Below are 21,959 nucleotides of genomic sequence, written 5' to 3' on the forward strand. Positions count from 1 at the left end.
GCAAGTCCAGTCTGCTCCACTAGACCCTAAGTTCTTGGTGTGCAGGTTGGTGTACCTCTGTGCTCTTCCTAGTGCCTAGAAAGTGTATTGCTAAGAGCACCTTGATGCCTGGGAAGTGGTCTGGCCAGTAGAGCAACTGTGGACTTTGACCCTGGACAAGTGCTTGAATTCTGCCTCTCCACCACTGTGCCCCCCATAGCCTGTGCTTTGGTGTCTTCACCTGAAAAACAGCAGCCACTGTTGCTGCTGTCATGAGGATTACAAGAACATAGTATCAAGTTCACACACAGACTAACCCTCAATAAAGGTTTCCGCCTTTCCCCTTCTTACCATTACATCTCACCACTGTTAAGATTCCTCTACACATTTGGAAGCTGCAGAAGTCTTTTCACTGAAAGTATGCAGCCGAAAGTGTCCATGATGCAATAACTTGTCTCTTTAGTCCCTAGAGTTTCTATCTTTGAACTTCATTCATTTATCTTTAATCTGAACCCAGAATCCAAGTTTCAAATCTTCTGGTTGCTGGTGTGCTTACTCAGACGTCATTCCTTGTTTGGGTAAGTGACTTGGCAAAGGGATGGTGAGCAGGGAGGGTGAGGTGGAGAAACTGGGAGAAGAGACTCTGGATCTCATTCAATACAACTTGCAGTCATGAGGAAAGGGGGCTCAGTATTTCTAAAAAAAAAAAAAAAGTAAGTGATGTGTTATTTGAACAAAATATGAGTTCATTTGATGTCACTGCCCTTAGACACTTCATCCTTTTTCTCCTCATGTTCTTCCCTGATAGTCCAGGGAGAGTATTTAGAATGGTCTCTTTATGCAGGTGGCTCAGCTGGTAAAGAATCTGCCTGTAATGTGGGAGACCTGGGTTTAATCCCTGGGTTGGGAAGATCCCCTGGAGAAGGGAAAGACTACCCACTCCAGTATTCTGGCCTGGAGAATTTCATGGACTGTATAGTCCATGGGGTCGCAAAGAGTTGGACACTATTGAGCGACTTGCACTTTTCACTTTGTGCAGGTATTAAAAAAAGTACTTCCCAATTACTACCCCAACTATCTTGGGAATAAACAGTTGTGAGCATGTAGTGACACAGTTGCCTAGAGCAGTTCTCAAACTTTTTTTTAGTTGAGGGGAGTAAGTTAATTTGTTAGACAGCTTAGTAGGGAGTTAAGTTGTCTAGGTTCAAAACCTGGTTCTGAGAACTTCCCTGGTGGTCCAGTGGTTAAGAATCCGCCTTCCAATGCCGGGGATGTGGGTTCTATCCCTAGTCAGGGAACTAAGATCCCACATACCTTGGGGCCACTAGGTCACGTGCCACAACTACACAGGCTGCAAGAAGATCCCATGTGTTGCAATTAAGACCCGATGCAGCCAAAAATATATATTTAAAAACAAACACACCGATCACCCCTCACCCCCCAAACCTAGTTGTTACTAAGCTTTCCTGGCCTCCATTTCCTCATCTGTAAAGTGAGGACAGTTCTTATCACGTATGGTTGCTATGAGGGTGAATGAGAGAGTCCATGTAAAATACCCAGAATGGAAGCCAGTGGAGAGTTACCATTGTTATCATCCAGGTAATTTGAAGTCCACTGACTTCCCCATTGGCAATGTGCTGTAAGTTCTTTAATCTTGGCAGTAAAGTCTTTCATCTTTTTAGGAGCACTGCTGTAGGTCTCCTGGCTGGATGCTTAGCAGGAGCTCTGTGGTTCCTATTGTAACTATATGCTGTCTTTCCAAAGCACAATGTCTTTGGTCCACACATATTTGCTGAAATCCAGCCACATCAGAAGAAGCAGGGGAAAGACTTTTTTTTTTTTTCCCATTAAAAGGATCTGTCTAGCATTTGTTATGTGCTAGACACAGTTCTGGGTATTGGGATGACAGATGACGATTGTCCTCTGTAGTGGTTCTGCACACCAAGGTACAAAATCGGCCAGGACCTGTGCTAGATGTATCTGTGTAGAATGGAGTTTCATTCCTGTTGTAGATCCAAAGACTGCATTTTACATTTCCATCCCTTGATATAGAAATGGCCCATGAGATGTGATGAAACGTCTCAAAATCCTTCCTTCTTCCTCTAGCCATATTTTTGCCTTTTAAAACCTTTTCAAAGAGGCAAAAGAGTGATATTTAGCATATCAGACAGATAATGAACACTCATGAAATCACATTGTATTATCAATAGTTCATATATTTTTTGGATTAAATTGAGAAAATATTTATTATTTTTCCTGAGAAGTGGCACAAGTTGAAAATATAAAATATTCAAGAAACATATGCAGATAGAAAATACACAATGGCTGAAGAAGAGGTGGAATTTAGGAATGCTAAAGATAGACTCAATGTAGCAGGCTAAATAATGTCCCCAGAATACAAGTTTGAACTTCCCAGGTGGCTCAGTGTTAAGAATCCACCTGTCTATGCAGGAGACTTGGGTTGGATCCCTGGGTGGAGAAGATCCCTTAGAGAAAGAAATGGGAACCTACTCCAGTATTCTTGGGAATGTCAGGGAAATCCCATGGACAGAGGAGCTTTGTGGGCTTACTGACTCAACAACAACAAAGATATGTCCATGTCCTAGTCCACTATGGAAAGAGGATTTTGCATACGTGATTAAGTGAGAGATTTTGAGATGAGAATATATTGGGTTACTTCAGTGGGTCCCAAATGCAATTACATGTGTCCTTAGAAGAGGAGGGCAGAGGGGAATTCAACTACACACAGAGGAGGTGATGGGAGGATGGAGCACAGTGTTAAAGATGCTGGTCTTGAAGACTGATGTAGCCACAAGCCTAGGAATGCTGGCAGTTGCTACAAGCTGCAAGAGGCAAGAATCTCCCCTAGGGCTTCTAGAGGGAAAGTGGTCTTGTTGATGTCTTGATTTTGGCTCAGTGATACCGATTTTAGACTTTTGGCCTCTAGAACTGTAAGAGAATGTATTTCTGGTGTTTTAAGCCACCCAGTTTGCAGTAATTTGCTGCAAGAGCAATAGGAAACTAAAACACCCATTTAAATGAATGACAAGGAGGACAAGAATGACAATGACGTTTTGGCTCACTGTGTCACTTTTAAGTTATATGTTCCTTTATTTTCCTTTGCATTCTTTTGAATGCCAGATGACACATAGCTTTTTTTTTTTTTAAGTTTATTTGGATACTGGTGTTTTGATTATGGGTGGAATATGGGTGGTGGAGTCTCCCTCACTTATTTATCTGATGAGGTTATTATCTTCATTTGTTCACTATACCGGATTAAGTTGTTACCATCATCTCTTCACAATAAGATGATAAAGCATGTTGACTCATCATGTTTTCTTAAAATTAAACCCTAGTTACATAAACAGATTTGTACGCTCCTTCAGAAGTTTCCAAAGAGAGAGCAACTGCATCTAATTTAGTGTGTCTCCTCCTTAGGGTGAGTCCTTTCCACAGGCGCCTTATGCCGCCCATTTCATTTAGATTCTTCCTGATTCCATTCTCAGGACTTTATCTTCAAGTCGTCATGGCCTTAAATACCATCCATATGGGATAGAACCCAACTTTCTATCTCATCTTCAGTTCAGTTCAGTCGCTCAGTCGTGTCCGACTCTTTGCGACCCCATGAATCACAGCACACCAGGCCTCTCTGTCCATCACCAACTCCCAGAGTCCACCCAAACCCATGTCCATCGAGTTGGTGATGCCATCCAACCATCTCATCCTCTGTCGTCCCCTTCTCCTCCTGCCCCCAATCCTACCCAGCATCAGGGTTTTTTCTAATGAGTCAACTCTTCGCATGAGGTGGCCAAAGTATTGGAGTTTCAGCTTCAACATCAGTCCTTCCAATGAACACCCAGGATTGATCTCTTTTAGGATTGGATCTCATCTTCAGCCTGCAGCTTTCTCCCCTACTTCGGACTCCTTGCCGACGACTTCCTGCTAGAGGTCGCTCCTTGGCAGTCTATAATAGACATCTCCGACTCAACCAGGCTCATCTCCATGAGAGCATTCATTCATCATCATCCAGGCTGTCTAGTTCCTCATTTGTAAACAGTTAAGTTCCACAGGACAAGGCCAATGTCATGTTCTGTGCATTACTCCCAGCACGTAGCACACTGCTAGCCACATGGCCAGCAGGAACGAAGGAACAAATCAACTCATCTGCATCCTCCCCTTGGAGCTGGATCTTTTGGGGGTAGGCTAGACTGGTCCTTTAGAGAGGAGTGAAGAAAGGGGTCTACGTCTCCTCATTTGACAGGGACTTAGTGATGGAGCCATTTTCCTTTTCCCTCCAGGTTCTCGTAGTAACTTTCGATTGCGCAGAATCCCAAGCCTTTGGGGCAGGCAGACTGGTGGTGGCAAGCCCGGGCCTGGCCGCCGGGGTCCTCGGGGTCCCCGTGAGGACGGCCGCGTGTCGGGACGTGTGCAGTCCCGGTCGTCGTGCCAGCGAGAAGCGAGGTCGGGGCTCCCGGGCGAACACACCTCGGAGCCAGGGCGGCCCGGGTCGGGGCCCTCGGGGCATGTGAGGCCGGGGTCGGGGTCCTCCGCTGGAGGCGCGTCGGGGTCTGCGCAGTCGGGGGTCTCGGCCTTCGGCGACGGCGCGGGCGGCGCGGGTCCCGGAGGTCGCGCGGCCGGCGCCGCCCGACGTCACTTCCGACCGGAGCCAAGATGGCGGCGGCGCGGCCGCGGGCGCCGGAGCGGGCGGAGTGGTGGCGGCAGCTCGGGCGGCAGCTCTCGGCGCTCTGAGGCGCGGGGCGCGGCGGGCGCAGCCAGGTAAGAAGCAGCGAGAGCGGGTGGCTTCTGGGACGGCGGCGGGCTCCGCGCCGGGATTCCCGTCACTGTCCGCGAGGAGCGAGGCGGCGGCGGCGGGAGCGACACGCCAGGGACCCGGGCGCACAGGCCGGGCGGGCCGGCGGGCGCGCCCCCTTCGAGGTCTCAGCGTCCCGCGCTCGCGGGGCCCCCAGCAGCGAGGCGCGGCCCGCGGGCGGCCGGGGCCCGTCCCTCCCGCGCCGAGCACCACGGCCCGGCCTTGGGCCCCGGCGCGGGGAAGTTGTGGGGTCCGCTTTGTCGCCGTTGGTTAGCCGCGCGCCCCGCGGAGAGGACGCGGGTGGGCTGCCGGGCGGCGGCGCCGGGCTCGGCTGCGACTCGGGGGGATCCCGGTCCTGGGCCCGCGAGGGCGCCCACCGGTCCCAGGGCCGTTCCAATTTCAAGTGGTCTTGCTTTTCTTTTTTTGTGTTCCAGCCGAACGTGTCTCTCACACTTACATTCCGAATTTGTTCAGTGTTTCGCGTCTTTGTGTTTCCTAAATCCACAAAGTGTAGTTTAAGCTTGGAAACGTTCTCCCTCGATAATCCCATCACAGACCCACCGGTGTTTTTGTGTTTAACAGACAGTGCATTTATCTCTTAAGCATTTTGTTAGCAGAGATGCCCACGAACCTATTTTTGATGGTGGCAAGTGAAACACGAAGTAGACCGAGCAGGTCAGCGTCTTTCCCCTCACCGTGGTGGCTCCCGACCCACGCGTGAGCCCCTGGCCACCTTGTGTCCAGAAAGGAGCTTCGGGAACAATCCCACGTCGACCCGGGGAGTCCACAGTACCTCCACTACGCAGCTGTAATTTCCCCAGAGAGAGGACACGCATGCTGGCCCCTCATCTTCATTGAGCGTTGTGTTGGGGTTTTGGTTTTCAGAACGCCTTTTGGTGAATCCCAGTTAAGTCCTTTAATCCCTCTGATCAGACACTAAAATGGCCCTACCCAGAAGGCGATTAAAATATTAAAGTTTTTGTTTACTACAGGTTTATTGTTAAAAGCAGTCACAGTCTTTTAACAACAGACCCTTTCAGTGGTCCTCTTAAGATGCCAGACTTCATCTCCATTTGATCAGTTGCATGCAAGTGTGTTGGGGAAATGTAGGCCTTTAAACATTTTTTTTTAAACATGTTATGAAATGTGCTGTACAGACATTAAGGAGGAGGAACTGAGAGACATATCGTATGTTCCTTTTTAGTAGGGTCTTGTTTTTGAGGTGGCATGCAGCTGCCCCTTGATTTTCCTGTAAGCTTTCTTACAAACATTCGTTTGCCCACATTGTTTACAGATAGAATCTCAGTATAGCCTTGAGAGAATCTTTAAAGATAGTCCAGCTCCCTCATTTCAAGCATTGGAAACTGAGATTGAAATTCCTAGTGGGACTGATGTTTGTTCACAGCTTCTAGTATTCCAGGGCTCTTTTTACACATCTTTTTTGGTTTGGTTTAAATAAGTTAATATATTTGAAGTGCTTAGAAAATCACCAGGTGCATAATCAGAGCACTCAGTAGAGGTTTGTTTTTGTTGATTCTGAAGATGGTTTTTTTCATTGAAAAGTTGTCAGGTTCACATTTGTCTTTTCTCATTTTGTGGACAGTTCCTGAAACAATTGGGCGTAAATCTGTAATAACGTGTTAGTTTTGTAAGTACAAAACGGAACAAAAGATTCTCACTCTAGGACAGTTTGAAAATGGAGAAAAACACAAAGAAGGAATAGAAATAGACCATTCCCTTCCTGCTCAGATAACCATTGTAAGCATTTTGGCAGACCTCCTCCTTACTGTCTTTTGGTGTGCGTGTGTGTATTTTCTTTCCTTGTTTATATTTATTCACTTCTATATGTTTGCACTTTGTACAGGATAGATATCATATGCTATATATTGTTTGTAATCTCTCTTCCTTTATGATATTGTGAGCATATATCCATGCCACTAAATCTTTAATGTGATTTTTAATGGCCATTTTGTATAGGGTGGGCCATAATTTATTTATCAATTCCATATTGATCAGTAAGGTTTCAACAGCTTGAGATTTTCTTTTCGTTAAGATTTGTTTAAAAGTTTTTTCCATTGTGGATTTTCAAGCCCTGTCATCTTTTAAGATACGTGAAATATGTAAATTCTGTTTTCTAGCCTCTAAAAACTCATTTTCCCTGCCAGTGCAGTTGAAGAAATAGCGCTCCATTTCAGCTCCGTTTTATTCTCCCTCAGCTGGGTCTGTGCAGTTACATACATATATCTGCACGAATATTCTTTTGATGATTATTTTACCTTAGATGTTTGTTTATTCATGGGACTGTTTCTTTAAGCTGCCCATCTCTTTTCAAGTTCCAGATCTGATTTACAAACCTTTTAAGTCTGTTAAATCACAGACTTTCCGGGATGGAAAGCACCTTAGGTTATTTACTATTTTCATGTCTTCTGACTTGCTTTTCATACTATTTTTAATCCTCGTGCAGAAGAAAAAAAAGCCCGTGGGCTGCGTTAGAAAACTCCATAGTGGGGAGCAAAGAGGGAGTAGGTGGACAGTGGGGGGAAATTGTCTAGCTTGTGTGGCAACATGTAGATCCAGGGAGTTTCCAGGTGATGGGGACATTACCCAACAGTGGTGACTGCTGATCCTGCTGACGTCTGTCTAGGGCTGTACAGTTAGCCTGGAGCTCATCAGCTATGCCTTTGCTCCTCCGAGCATTTGCTTAGAGGTCTGGGATACTGTTCTGGCCCTCTCCTTTTGAAATTAGATGCTTATACTTATAGCCTATAAAATCATCTTCATAGGGTGACTGAAAGTAGTACTTAGATCCCATTGAAACAAGGTTTCTTAACCTCAACATGGTTGTGGGGCTGGATCATTCTTTGTCGTGGGAGCTGTCCTGTACCTTGTAGGATATTTGGCAGCATCCCTGACCTTTGCCCACCAGATGCCAGTGGCACACCCCCCCCAAGTTGTGACAATCCATAAACCCTCCAGACAATGCAAGATGTCCCTTTAGGGCAAAATCACCCCAGTTTTCAGCCACTGCTTTAAAGGAAAGCCCATCTCACTGGATGGTTGAATCATAGAAGCGGTTTATGGAATCTCTTTAGTCAAAGAACTGTAAGAATATATGCCACATGGTTTATGTGAAGTTCTCCTTGAAGCCAGGGAACAGGCTTGCTACAGGTGGAAGTTCTTTTCCTGAGTTTGGTTTTATGACTTTGTCCATTTAATTTTTGTTTTTTTTTTTTAATCTTTTGGCCATGCTGCATGTCATGTAGGCTCTTTGTTCCCCCATGAGGGATTGAACCCATGCCTTCTACTTTGGCAATGCAGAGTCTTAACCATTGTACCACTAGGGCACTCCTGACTTTATGACTTTGTTGAATGGTCACTTTCAGCAGTTTTACTTTGGTGCCCCTTTCATGGCAAGAGATAAAGGAATTTGAGGTAACATGGAAACTACGGAGAAGTTTTCCTGACATAGGATCAGCATTCCCAGTATGTAGATTAAATTATTATGAACTTTAAATTTTCATAGAATTGAAACATGGTGAATAATTTAAGCTTGTGGTCTATTATACTGAATAGCACAAAAACAGTGGTCTTTTCTTCTAGAAAATGGAACTTAGTGGAGCAGCCCCTTGAAAATCGCTGGAAGAAGCCTAACTAATTTTTCTAAAATTTCCTTTTTTTTTTTTTAAAGAAAGAAAAAAAAAAGCAATTCAGGGTTATGAACTGAAAGTGAAAAATTTGTCCTGAAGAAATAAAGTTTACTTTTGCAGTGTTTAGCTAACTTTATAACTTTATAATTTAAAGATAGGTTATTGATATTTGTGACAAACCTGCACCTTCCCCTGGGGGGGAAATACAAGTTGTCAAGTCTTTATTTGAATTCTTTAAAAGAATAGATAGTATAGATTGAATTTTTATCATGGCATAAGTAATCTTTAATAAGTTATAATAATAGTAATAATAATAATGTTAGAACTCACTGATAGAACAGAAAAAAAGAGAGGCGCTCTTGGACCACATTTGGTAATGGAGTTGTCTTCTGAATGACAGAATATCTGAATGTACAGAATCACATTCATTCACTGGAATGAATGCTTGTGTCATTTAACTATTTTTTCTTAAAGAGAATGCCTTTCTTTCCCCACCTCCATTTCCCTGAAGCATGAATTAGAGTTATTGTATGTAATAAATCTGGTTCATTTGGAGTGAAATATGCTTATAATATTTTTCTCAGTACTGTATAATATTTTTTCTTGGATTCTTGGTTCATGTCATCTACTCTGTTTTCATTTAGTAGTCCTTTGGAACATGCAACTGCATACTTATGTATTTGCCAGCCATTTCAGTGAAAAGAATATTTTGTACCTCTTGCAATAAATCATATGATAGGCTTTGCTTTGAAAGAGCTAAATTACTTCTTGGCATAGCTTGCCTGAAATATGGATAGCAAAGTGCAACTGTTAGTTTGATTACAATGGGCAGCCTGTCTGGAAATTGGTAAAACCTACAGATTTTACATGTGCTTATATGTAGTTCCACTAAGACTATGTTAAATTCTGGTGGGAAAATTCTGTGGCATTTTCAAGTAATTTAAATGATGCCATCAATATTTGAAAAGAGTTGTGAGATTCATCAGCCCTTATTATATACAAGTATGAATGCTGCACATTTCATAAGATCTTTTTAAGACCACGTAAATTAAACATGCATTGGAGGATCAGTATGAAAACTAGATCCTAAATGTTTCCCATTCCATGAGACTTATTTTAGGGACTTTGCCATCATCCTGAAAGGCCTAATATTAAAGTATACCTAAAAGAAGGAATTTTAAAAAGGAAGGACTCTTAGGATAGATGTGTGAAGCTCTGTTACCTCTTGGTAGAGGTTGTTGAGCAGCTCAGTTCCCTTGTTTTAGGAGATGACTATTTTGTCAGTGCGATTCTCTGATAATAGAGTGCTGCCTCGATATACAGAATGAACTATATCCCAGGTACGTGCGTGCAGGGATGGCATTATTTCTGGCAGTGGGAGGGGTAGGGCAGTTACCCTCTCTCTCCTCTTTGTATTTGAAAAGTGAGTACAGTGATTACCTTTATCTTTTATTGGGATCTTTTAAGATGAACAGATGAATATGTGAGCAAGCAATTTGAGATTCTTTAGGTTTTTCAAAAACAATACTAGCATTTTGCTTAGATTTTTTTTCTTAATAGATATCGAGGGATGTTGTTGTTTTTTAGTCGCTAAGTCATGTCCGACTCTTTTGCAACCTGTGGACTGTAGCCCGCCAGGCCCTTCTGTCCATGGGATATCCCAGGCAAGAACCCTGGAGCGGGTTGCCATTTTCTTGTCCAGGGAGTAGTCCCCACCCAGGGATTCAACCCTCACCTCCTGCGTTGGCAGGCGGATTCCTTACCACTGAGCCACCAGGGAAGCCCATTGAAGGCTAATGTGGCACGAGGATTTCTTGGAAGAGAAATCCTTCCAAGTTATTTCTGAGTCCTAAAGCTTTTTGGTTATCCCATCCTCCCTCTACTGAACATGGTGAAAGGGGGAACTTTTTTCCTACTTTCTTCCGTGCCTTTCACAAAGCCCAGTCCTTCCTCTTCCACACTCTGGCTGGGTATTTTTTCCCTTGGGATTTCCTCTGTCCCTGGGTCTTCCCCTGTTGGCTCAGAAGGTAAAGAATGCCTGCAATGCAGGAGACCTGGGTTCAATCCCTGGGTCAGGAAGATCCCCTGGAGAAGGGAATGGCTGCCCACTCCAGTATTCCTGCCTGGAGATTTCTGTGGACAGAGGAGCCTGGTGGGCAACAGTCCATGGGGTTGCAAAGAGTCAGACACGACTCAGCGACTAACACACTTTCCTCTGTCCCTAGGCACCCCCTTGTGGCTGAAGACTTCTAAATCTCAGTCCCCCTCCTTGAAGACAGTCTGTGCTGGGACTTTTTCCCCCGTTTGATGGATGTGGCTTTCCATGGATGTCTGGCCCCTCTTCTCAGAGTCTCTAAAATGGAACTCATCACCTTCCACTTAAATACTACCCATACTCCTGGCTTATCTGTCTTTAAAATACACTCACATTCTTCTTGTTGGTCACATTCCAGATTTTGTTGAACTCATCTTCACCATCTCTTTTTACCTCCTATTAGGTTAGAAAACGCATTCTGTTCATTCTTCCTCTGCAGCATTAGTCACATTTTTCGTTTCTTTTCCGCTATCATCAGGGTTTCAAAGGTTTATTGCTTATCATACAGATTCTTAGCCGGCTTGCCTGGCCCCAGTCTTTCTGGCTGCCCTTTCCTCTCCTGCCTCCTCACTCTTAACCTGTCAGTTTAACCTTCCTATACTGTTAGGCCTCACTTGGTTTGGGGCAGTTCTCAGAAACTTTTCTGGGGCGTGTTACCCATCCCAGGGCAAAGCTGCCTTCCTGATGGGCAGCCCTGAAAGCAGGCTGTTTCCCTGGGCTCCTCCTGCTCGCACGTGTTCACTGGCTCTGCTTTTAAGAAAATCCCTGTTTCCATCTTTCTCTAAAGACCCTTAGGACTTGTGTCAGGAGGGGGCTGGGTGGATACTGACTCCTCCTTCACTATCTTTGAGGAACATTTCCTACAGGTCAAGTTTACTTTTAACCTGGAACTCAGACACCACCCCTTCCTTATGCTGGGAAAGATTGAAGGCAGGAGGAGAAGGGGACGACAGAGGACGAGATGGTTGGATGGCATTACTGACTCAGTGGACATGATTTGAGCAAACTCCGGGAGATGGTGAAGAACAGGGAAGCCTGGCGTGCTGGCGTCCATGGGGTCACAAAGAGGCAGACACGACTGAGTGACTGAACAACAACAACAGATGCCCCTAGAACTGTCCCATCTGCGGTGGGACAGAACCACGGTGCTCGGCACAGACCCTCACTTGAGGGGCACTGTCTGGCTTATTTCAGCCGCTGGCACCAAAAGGTGGTCCTTCATCCTCTGCATCATACATTGAGGCCCTGGGTAGGGGGAGGCGTTCCTCTTTACCTTGAAACAAGAACCACTAATTATTTATTTTGAGAAAATGTGTTGTTCAGTTACTGAATTGTGGAGAAGTTGAGGAAACATACTTTCCTTTAAACAATAAAAATTCGTGTATGTATAAGAGCTTCTTAAACTGTAGAGCAGTACACAAACATCACTCTGCAAACAGTTTTTGTTGTTGTTGTTTAGTCGCTAAGTCGTGTTCAACTCTTTTTGCGACCCCATGAACTGTAGCCTGCCAGGCTCCTCTGTCCATGGGATTTCTCAGGCAAGAATACTGGAGTGGGTTGTCATTTCCTTCTTCAGGGGATCTTCCCAACCCAGGGATCAAACCCAGGTCTCCTGCATTGGCAGGCAGATTCTTTACCACTGAGTCACCAAGGAAGCCCCTGAAAACAGTAGGTGTTGCTGTTACTTTAAAATGCTGTTGAGACTAGAAATAGTTACATATTTAGAGGGTAGACTCCAAACTTCAGATTTCATTTAAAGTAGAAGAGTCACTCCCTACCAAAACAATAATAAACTCCTGGGAGAAAATCTCAAGAAATGCATTGATTGTTGACCCAGGCATCTTAGCGAAATATAGTTGTTACTCTTATCTGGTATAACTTGTAATTTTGCTATAGGTTGTTCACTTAATGAGTTTCAGAAGTCTTCTTGTCATTTATTTGTAGTTTGTGGAGGGTAAGTTTTCCTATATACTTTATTGTATAGGAGAAACCAGAAAGCCTCTGAGCAGCCACTTGTAAGATGACTATATTGACGCTCAGATTTGAAAAGATGCATACTTGAGTGGCAAGACCAGTCCCTCACAGTACTGAAGCTTTTGTCCCCTTTACAGAAAATTCACAAGTATTTTGCAGGGTTCCTGAAAGTCCGTCAATTTTTAATGTTTAATCACATCAGTTACATCTGCATTGGGAACTCCAGTGGAAGAATAGTAACTCAAAGGGGTTAATTGAGAGTTCATTTTATTTGGGAAATTGTGAAGTGAGCTGTCATGGGGCAGCTCCACAGAAAGTCTGTGTTTGAGTTGGAAGCTTGGCATTTGAGTGTGAGAAAAGAATCAGCTTAATTTTCCTTGTATAATAATTTAAAGTTTTTATGCAACTAACATGGGAAAATATTACAAAAGCATCATGTTATAGGAAATTCTTTGAGTTTAATGCTGTTTTGCAGAATATATAGAGAATATATAGTCAACAGTTGGTTAGTTATAATTTTCAGCAGAGAGATGGGAATTGTAATAATGATCTTGAATCTATGCATAGTTCTCATCAGACAGCAGAGACTGGCTAGAAAGCATTTGTAGAATTTTTGTAGAAACTCAAAACAAAACCTAAAAATTTTGATGTAGTAGATTACATGTTCAGCATAATAGAATGACATAGGTGTATACATTTAATCAAAAGAAGAAGAAAGTGAAAGTTGCTCAGTTGTGTCCGACTCTTTGTGACTGCATAAACTGTACAGTCCATGGAATTCTCCAGGCCAGAATACTGGAGTGGGTGGCCTTTCCCTTCTCCAGGGGATCTTCCCAACCCAGGGATCGAACCCAGGTCTCCCACATTGCAGGTGGATTCTTTACCAGCTGAGCCACCAGGGAAGCCCTTTCAATTTCACTTTAGAGTAAGAGAGTGCATGTGATAGCCATCCCTAACATTACCAGGTAAATGATAAATAATCAGCAATTGCTACACATTTATTGCTAGCTCTTTATTAGTGAATGCATGGAGAGGTGTTTCTTGAAAATTTTTCCTTACTTTATTTTGTTTTTCAAGTAAAAAATATTCTAGGGGAAGAAAAGGCCCCTAGAGGGCCATAATCTAAATTTGGATTCATATTACTCTCCTAGTTTATCTGCTGGTTTCTTATTAAACATTCTACTATGGTGTTGTTTAACTTAGAGATATTTCAGACAAAAGTAATCAACCTCATTCCATCAGAGCTCTGTGGCTCTAAAGCCATTCAAAACAGCAGACCTTCTTGTCTTCCTCTCAGTTCTGGGGGAACTGTGTTGTCAATATCAAGTTCTCCTGTGTTGTGTTAGTTGCTCAGTCGTGTCTGACTCTTTGCTTTCCGTGGGCTGTAGCCCACCAGGCTCCAGTATTCCTGTAATTTCCCAGGCAAGAAGACTGGAGTGGGTTGCCATTTCCTTCTTCAGGGGATCTTCCCAGCCCAGGAATGGAACCCAGGTCTCCTGCATTGTCGGCAGATTTTCACCATCTGAGCTACCAGGGAGCCGGTCAAGTTCTCCTACCTGGAGTAGATTCTCTAAACTCTGCTTCCTTATTTAGGTTGGTGTCAGGACACTCTGCTCTGTGAATTTGGGGAATCAGGCCCTGGAATATTTGTCTGTGGTTTTCAGGGTATCACTGAGGAAGCCAGTTTATTGAAATGGGATAAATTACTGATTTATTTGTGAGCATTACATTCTTTGTATTTCTTAATACACACTTGAGTTTGAGAAATTCCTCGCTTGATGTGCTCTGTTATACTATTGCTTTTTGCCTTGGCGAGAAATCATTCTAGAGGGTGAGAGGCATGAGCAGTTTCAAGCTGTAAGAGTTCATATTGTCTGATTTACCAAAGAGTTATTATTACCTGATAGCTCAGTTGGTAAAGAACCCAGCTGCAATGCAGGAGACCCTGGTTCAATTCCTGGGTCCGGAGGATTCGCTGGAGAAGGGAAAGGCACTGCAGTATTCTGGGCTGGAGAATTCCATGGACTGTGTAGTCCATGAGATCACAAAGAGTTTGACAAGACTGAGCGACTTTCACTTCACTCACCAAAGGGTTGCCAAATCTTTGCTGTATTCTCAAATCTTTTTTTTTCTCTTCACACACACACACACACACACACACACACACACACGTTATGAAAGTGATAAACATACCAGTTCTGATTTTTCACTCTAGCTTATTTAATTTGGTGACATAGTCCGTCTTTTTAAAGGAAAGTTGGGGGTATATTTTTCAGTGTGAAACTAAATGTTCTGGATGATTATTCTAGTGAAATTTTATGTATTATTTTAGAAAAGGAAAATGAATGACTTCATTTAGCAAATTCCTAGGCATATTCAGTATTTATGAATTATGTGATTCTTCCTAAACCCCAAGAATGGATGCTAAATGTTATCATGTCGATAGCTAGAGTTTATAGATTGTAACTTGATGATTCCATTCTTCTAGTAGGAATTGTGAATGGTAGTTTTTGATAGTACATTAGCTGTGTTTGTTAATGAAAACTGCCTTTGAGAAGGTGGCATGCTTTATATTTTAATTATTTTTCTAAAAGTTTCTGGGGACTACAAGAATCTTTTGGTCAGAGAAAGTTAAGATTTACAGTGTAAATCTGTAAATCTACTCTGCTAAAAGTTTGATTATCTCGGTGTTTGCCACAATGATATTCATTTACCATGAGAGATCTACTTTATGTAGTGATTAGTTTTAGAATTATTTTTCTCTTCTTATGTGGGTCATAAACGTTCTAAGACTTCTTTTACAAAATGATATTTTTAAAACTTTTTTTTTGCTTTTAGTCCATGTTTTCAACATATTTTTGATTTTTAAAATTTTGCTGCAGTCATGCCAGTTCTCTTATTTCTGTTTTACTATTTGTCCATAAATTATGTGTTGCTTTCTGAGTCTTGAAAGTTAGTTTCTTCTGTGTCTTGATGTTCTTGCTGTTCAGTCACTAGGTTGTGTCTGACCCTTGGACTGTAGCACACCAGGCTTCCCTGTCCTTCACTATCTCCTGGAGTTTGCTGAGATTCATGTCCATTGAGTCAATGATGCCATCCAATCATCTCATCCTCTCTCACCCCCTTCTCTTCCTGCCTCAATCTTTCCCAGCATCAGGGTCTTTATGAGTCAGCTCTTCCCATCAGGTGGCCAAAGTATTGGAGATTCAGCTTCAGCATCATTCCTTTCAATGAATATTCAGGCTTGATTTCCTTTAGGATTGACTAGTTTGATCTCCTTGCAGTCCAGGGGACTCTCAAGAGTCTCCTCCAACACCACAGCTCAAAAACATCAATTCTTCGGCGCTCAGCTTTATTTATGGTCCAACTCTCACATCCATACATAACTACTGGAAGAACCATAGCTTTGACTAGACAGACCTTTGTCAGCAAACTAACATCTCTGCTTTTTAATATGCTGTCTAGGTTGGTCATAGCTGGTTAGTTGCTATCATGTGAAATGAGCACAATTGTATGGTAGTTTGAATATTTTTTGGCATTTTCTTTCTTTGTGATTGAAATAAAGACTGACCTTTTCCGATCTTTATGTTACAATGTGGAATTTGTAATCTAAGAAAATAATTATAAAATAACATTAGTGGCCTCTAAGTGAATAATTTATTTTCCAAATAGCTCCCAAACCTAAATTGAGTCAAAAGAAAAGACTCTGATGCTGGTAAAGATTGAAGGCAGAAGGAGAAGGGGACGACAGAGAATGAGGTGGTTGGATGGCATTGCTGACTTCATGGACATGAGTTTAAGCAAGCTCCAGGAGTTGGTGATGTCAGATGTGCTGCAGTCCATGGAGTTGCAAAGAGGTGGACAGGACTGAGTGACTGAACTGACCTGAATATCAGTAACTTATAGGTGGGCTTCCCAGGTGGTGCTAGTGGTAAAGAACCCGCCTGCAATGTAGGAGACATAAGAGATACCGTTTGGATCCCTGGGTAGGGAAGGGCATGGAGGAGGGCATAACAGCCCACTTCAGTATTCTTGCCTGGAGAATCCCATTGGCAGAGGAGCCTGGCAGGCTACAAAGTGGGGTCACAAAGAGTCGGACACAGCTGAAGTGACTTAGCATGCCCATAGTGAATGTGCGAATCAAATATTTATATTCCTAATTCTTTGCTCTTCCTCTCAGACTAGTCTTAATGAATTTGCTATTGCTTTTTCTTTAAAGGCTTTTCATATTGTTTTGTAGGCTTCACAAGTCTACAAAGGACAGATACGACAGTTTGATGTGTTATATGTATTGCATTAATGTTAGTCTGTGTCTGTCTTTTGTTTGATCTGCCTTATCTCAGAGGATGTGATATCTCTGTATGGCTTGGCCTGCAGGGATGGTCTGACCCTGGAACTGCCTGTTTCTATGGGGTTTCCTGAATATTTCTAGATTTTCTGGTCTCTGGCTGCCATGTCAGATGACAGCAGCTTAATAGTTGTTCAGATTGTCTTGATCTTCTAAGGGACCAGTATTTGAATAAAGACCCTCCTAATGATTTTATTGTTGCTGTATTCATACTGATCATGTATAGTTAAATCATGTTTTGATATTACTAAATTAAATATTTGTACAGATGATTTGTCCTAGAATTTGGAAGCAATATCTTGAAAAGTTAAGTACATGTATGTTATTAAAACCTTGGATCAGTAAAATCAAGATCAAACTTTTAGTTTTCTAAGAGTATGTGCTGTTAGTGAAGTATATTTGGTGATAGAAATTCACATGCTCTAAGTTTGTGAATCTGTCTAATGTAGTTATCTGAAAAACATCAGCAGGTGGAATGGAAGGCAACGTAGACATTTTAAAGAAGATTTGGTCAGGCATAGAAATCCAAACAAGAAACTAAGAATCTACGGTCAGAGAAGTCCAGGATTTTAAGTTTTTCATTATTTACTATTGGAAAACTGGAGGCACTTAATTATTAAGCATTTTATTTAAAGTTTGATAGAATTCCTCAGTTTCAGTGGTAGGTATGGAAAGATTCCTCTCGGCTGCTACACTGATATGATTGATACTTCAAGTTACCATGTTTGATAAAACACAGACCCTGAGATAATTGTGTTAGAAAGGTGGGTATATAAATCAGTGCTGTTAAAGTCAACACTGAATGTAAAAGTTATGTAGACCTGCCATGCACTTCCACAGGGGTTTTGCAATCCTGGAGGAATCTTAGGGAAGTTATTCCAATAACAGAGTTTAGAATCTATAGTTGCTTTAAAATGTATTATCATAGTGCAGCTGGTACATGATTACTACAGTGCAGAGGTTCTCCACCAGAAGGGGATCTGGGGATGTGTGTGTGGGTAGTTTTGGTTGACAAGATGCTCAGAGGGAGCTGCTGGTTTCGCAGTGCAGAGCTAAGTGGCCTTAATGAAAGGGACAGTCCCGCACTGGAGTGAGTCCTCAGCTCAAAATGCAGTGGTCCTGTGTTGAGACACTGCCAAAATCTTGGTTCTTTTCTTGTAACATCTCTTGTTTTTAGTATAGTTTAGTACCCTAATTGAAAGTATTATTTGAGAAGTCAGTGTTAGATTTGCGATATTCTTGATTATTATAAAATATTTTAGATATATAATCTGATAATGTTGTGAGTCAAGAGAGAGAAAGAAAAAAAAAAGAGGGTCTTGTTTTTAGCAATTAGGATTAGAAGTGATAGAGAGGAGGGTGCAAGCATACAGCATCAAGAATAAATAGTGAGCCCTTAAAGATGTTAAGGTCCTTCTAGTTTCTGGAAAGAAATGATATTGTTGCTGCTATTTAGTTGGTAAATTGTGTCTGACTCTTTGCGACCCCATGAACTGTAGCCTGCCAGGCCCCTCTGTCCATGGGATTTCCCAGGCAAGAATACTGGAGTGGGTTGCCATTTCCTTCTCCAGGGGATCTTCCCGACCCAGGGATCGAACCTGCATCTCCTGCTTTGGCAGGCTGGTTCTTTACCATTGAGCCACCAGGGAAGCCTGAAGATAGGATGAATGCCATCTAATTTGGACAGAGAGGGAACAGACAGTGTAGAAAGTCAGATTATTATTAACTCATGTAACAGTCTGAATTACAAGTTTTTTATTAAAAAGTTGAGATTCATTGAAATAAATGAGAGATGTTTTAAGTACTTTAATATTTTAGCTATTCATTTTTAGATGTCACAGTATCTGAGCTGTTTGGTTTGTGCCTGTGAGCTGGCAACTATGAAAGGGGAGGAAAAGGGAGGGAAAATGTATTAAATAAAGAGGGAAAATAAGTGAAAAGCAGATGGAAAGAAGGAGGTAGCATTTCAGAAAATGGTTGCTCTATGCTTTCATGTCCTTACGATGAAAACCCTGGTGTCATCATTGACTTCCTCTGTTTTTTTCATACATAGCATCAAATCTGGCAGCAAATCCTGGGGACCCTATTTTAAAAATAGATCAGGATCTGCTGACTTCTCACATCTCTGCTACCTGGGCCAAGGCCCCATCATCTCTTGCCTAGATGGGGACGTTAGCCTCCGAAGAGGTCCGCTTGCTTCCACCCTACTCCCTTACAGTCTCCTTTTAAATCTAAGTCACGCTAGGTCGCTTCTGCCACCTTAAGCCTCCCAGTGGCTTTCCATCTCTATATGAAAAAGCTGTAGCCATTCTGGTGAACAGTGCTTACCTTGCAAAGCCTATACTTAAATCTGTCTCTCCTGTTCCCCACCCCACCCTGTACCATTCTGTCCTGCACTTGGCTTCTTGTCTGCTGTGTACAGTCTTACTCCTCCTGATGCTTCTCCTCCATCCCTTCTTGACTCTCAGCTCCTCACCTTCTGCTTTCTCAGTGAGACCTTCTCTGACCATGCGGTGGATTCACTGGCCAGTGTTGAGATAAGAAATTATAATCCCTGTCTCCCTCTCCAGGTGCCTGTTTTTCTCTAAAGCACTTTGATTATCTGACATACTACACCTTTTGCTTGCTTATTTGTTAGAGGGCAGGGATCTGTCTGCTCACTGCTCAAAAGCAGAGCTTGGCACGTAGTAGGTGCAAGGTGAGGCAGGAATAAAAAGCTGGTGAAAAATATGGTTCAGAAGCCATAGCAGAAACTAAAGTTACTGAGTAATTTTAGCTTCCTTGAATCTCTGTCAGTAGTTGAGAAACTAGCCTTGTGAAAATTAACCGAGCTGGTTTATGTGACGGTAGCCCAGAGCCTGCTTGTCTTAGAAGCTTCATAATGATAATCAATGATTCTTGCGAGAAGGAAAAGACAGAGCAAAGGAAGTGGTAAAACATCTTTCCAAAGATCTTTCTCATTAAAACATTTGCATTTTACTGCAGGGGTTTTTTTCTCCCCCCCAAAGCTAGTTCTTCATGGCCAGTGTTAGTAAGTCCATTTGTAACAGTGTAGTGAGAGGGTAGATGAAATCCCTGCCGTTTCTTTCACTCCTGGTGCCTCGGGTGTCACCAGGGCCCTCCTGGTGGAACCGTATAGCCGTAATAGAAAAGGATTAATTTCAGTGAAGAATATGTATGCTAAGGAAGGACATGTTAAATGTATGTGAGAAAGATGCTGAATATTATAAACTTAAAGGAATGAACTTCATGGGTTAATTACCAGTTTTCTGAAATCGTATTCACTGCGTATTTACTTCTGCAGAGTGTATATTGATTTGGCTAGCACTGAGCTTTCTAACAAAATGCAAGTTGCCAAATACATTACCTGTGCCACTTATGAATAAAAACTAGTTTAGGTGACTAGGCCTTAACTTAAATATAGTGCCTTTGATTGTTAAAGGTGTTCAGGTGAGTGTGGTTAAAGACCTCAAGGAGAAAAACCTGAAATAATCCTTAAGAATGAAACAGGGAGAAATGTCAAAGCACTGTTCTTGATGATAGGAGGCAGGCAGTATGTTTTAGGATGAAGAATGTCCCTAAGTTATAATTTCCTCCGGGTATTAGCAGTTAGAACATGAAGTTACAACATGAGTCTTGTGCATCTAGGAAAGAAATGTGAATGTAGGTAAATCTGTGAAGAAATAGAATTTAATGGTGTGTGTATGTGTGATGAAAACAAGAATATTACAGTGGCAGTGCTACTTTCATGATTTTCATATATTATGAATGACTCCTAAGAGATAACTTTGCAGAAAGGACTATCTTCAGAGATTGTTCTTTAGAAACAATTATGTCATTTGCATTTGCAAGAAATAATTCTGTCTTCCCGTTCCTATACTATGAATAAGTTGAAGAAAAATTTTAAGGGAGTAATTGTAGTTCTTTCCAAACAGCTTTTATTAAAATTTTTGCATTTTACTACAAGGTTTCCATTCTTTTTCTCAAGGAGATATCCCCATGGAAATGTTAGTAAACTCACTCTTTCTACTTCAGGAACTTGAAAAACAAAATAATGTATAGGGGTCTAATTGTGTTTGTATTCAACACAGTATTGATATAAGTCAAAGAAGAACCTTTACATTGCTTAATAAATTACTCAACACGGCTTTGTGTTTCTACTAACAAAGCTAATTTATTTCTTCTTAGGCATGCTTCACTTCCAAAGCAAAAATTTGATGTCATTCTAATGAGTCTGCTTTCAATTGTAAAGTACAGTGAAGCCCCAGTAAAGGATAGTAAGACATCTATTTTATTGTAGATAATAAATCTGCAAAGTAAGTTCTTAGCGTAGATTGAAGTTGATCTAGCATGGAGTTGCTTTATGAATAGCCCTTTGAGCAGACTCTACAGTTCTGTATGTGGTTTTAAATCACTGTAAATTTGTAGGCAGGTACATATCACAATTGTCTGTTTTTCTTTTTAGGGCTCATGTAATCAAAGAAGTTTCTTTGTTGTGTGTATCTTTTCAGAACACAACAGGAATTGAAAATGAATCAGGTGAGTTTAAAAATAAGAATTTATACAAATACATTATCTAGATGTTAGACCAGTTCTTGATTTTTAAAAGATAAGTAACACACACCTTCATTCCTCCTAGATTTTCCTTTCTGTTGCTTAATACCATTCGTTAGTTCGTCATTTTCACAGTGTGTGTTTGTTCGTCGAGTGGAGTGTGCATTGTCTTGGCGTGAGTTGGCGTTTCTGTGAAATTCTTAGGGACCTTAGTTCAGACTTACTTTTTTTTTTTTTTTTGCTTTCCCTGGTGTTATTTTGTTTTTCTTTTGAAGCTTATTAAGCTTCCATTTTTAGTGCTTTTTATTTTGTAATAACTCGTTTGTTTCAAGGAGAAAATTGAATTATTTTTAGAGACCAAAACTGAATGGGAAACTTTAAGCCTCTGTCCTTGAAAAACCAATTTAGAATAAAAACAAGAGGATGGATATTGAAACATAAGATGTGTTTCTCCTTACAGGAGGGTGTGGGATTATCTGGAGATTAAATAATTCTGTAGCCTCAAGGGTGTTCTGATAAGTAGAACCAGTTATGTAGATTTTATATATTCTA

The 21,959-nt window shown here is 41.9% G+C and overlaps 1 protein-coding gene across 14 annotated transcripts in view; it reads left to right on the forward strand.

The window, feature by feature from the left end:
- Nucleotides 1–4,641: 4,641 nt before the first annotated feature.
- The window catches only part of PRDM2 (PR/SET domain 2), a 137,667-nt gene continuing 120,349 nt past the window's right edge, over nucleotides 4,642–21,959 (forward strand). For 10 of the 14 annotated variants that reach the window (XR_014054339.1, XR_014054337.1, XM_081492169.1 and 7 more), the window contains exons 1-2: nucleotides 4,642–4,755; nucleotides 21,319–21,392. Coding sequence is in view for 5 of the 14 variants with exons in the window: in XM_081492169.1 (XP_081348295.1) it covers nucleotides 21,384–21,392 (9 nt within the window). In the remaining 9 variants the exon portion in view is untranslated. The remainder of the gene's footprint in view (nucleotides 4,756–21,318; nucleotides 21,393–21,959) is intronic. The other 4 variants (XM_081492168.1, XM_081492173.1, XM_081492176.1 and 1 more) reach the window with 1 other exon arrangement.

This window comes from Giraffa tippelskirchi, chromosome 5 (genome assembly GCF_054371585.1).
Source record: "Giraffa tippelskirchi isolate mGirTip1 chromosome 5, T2T-mGirTip1v1.2.pri, whole genome shotgun sequence".
In the NCBI taxonomy this organism is placed as follows: domain Eukaryota; kingdom Metazoa; phylum Chordata; class Mammalia; order Artiodactyla; family Giraffidae; genus Giraffa; species Giraffa tippelskirchi.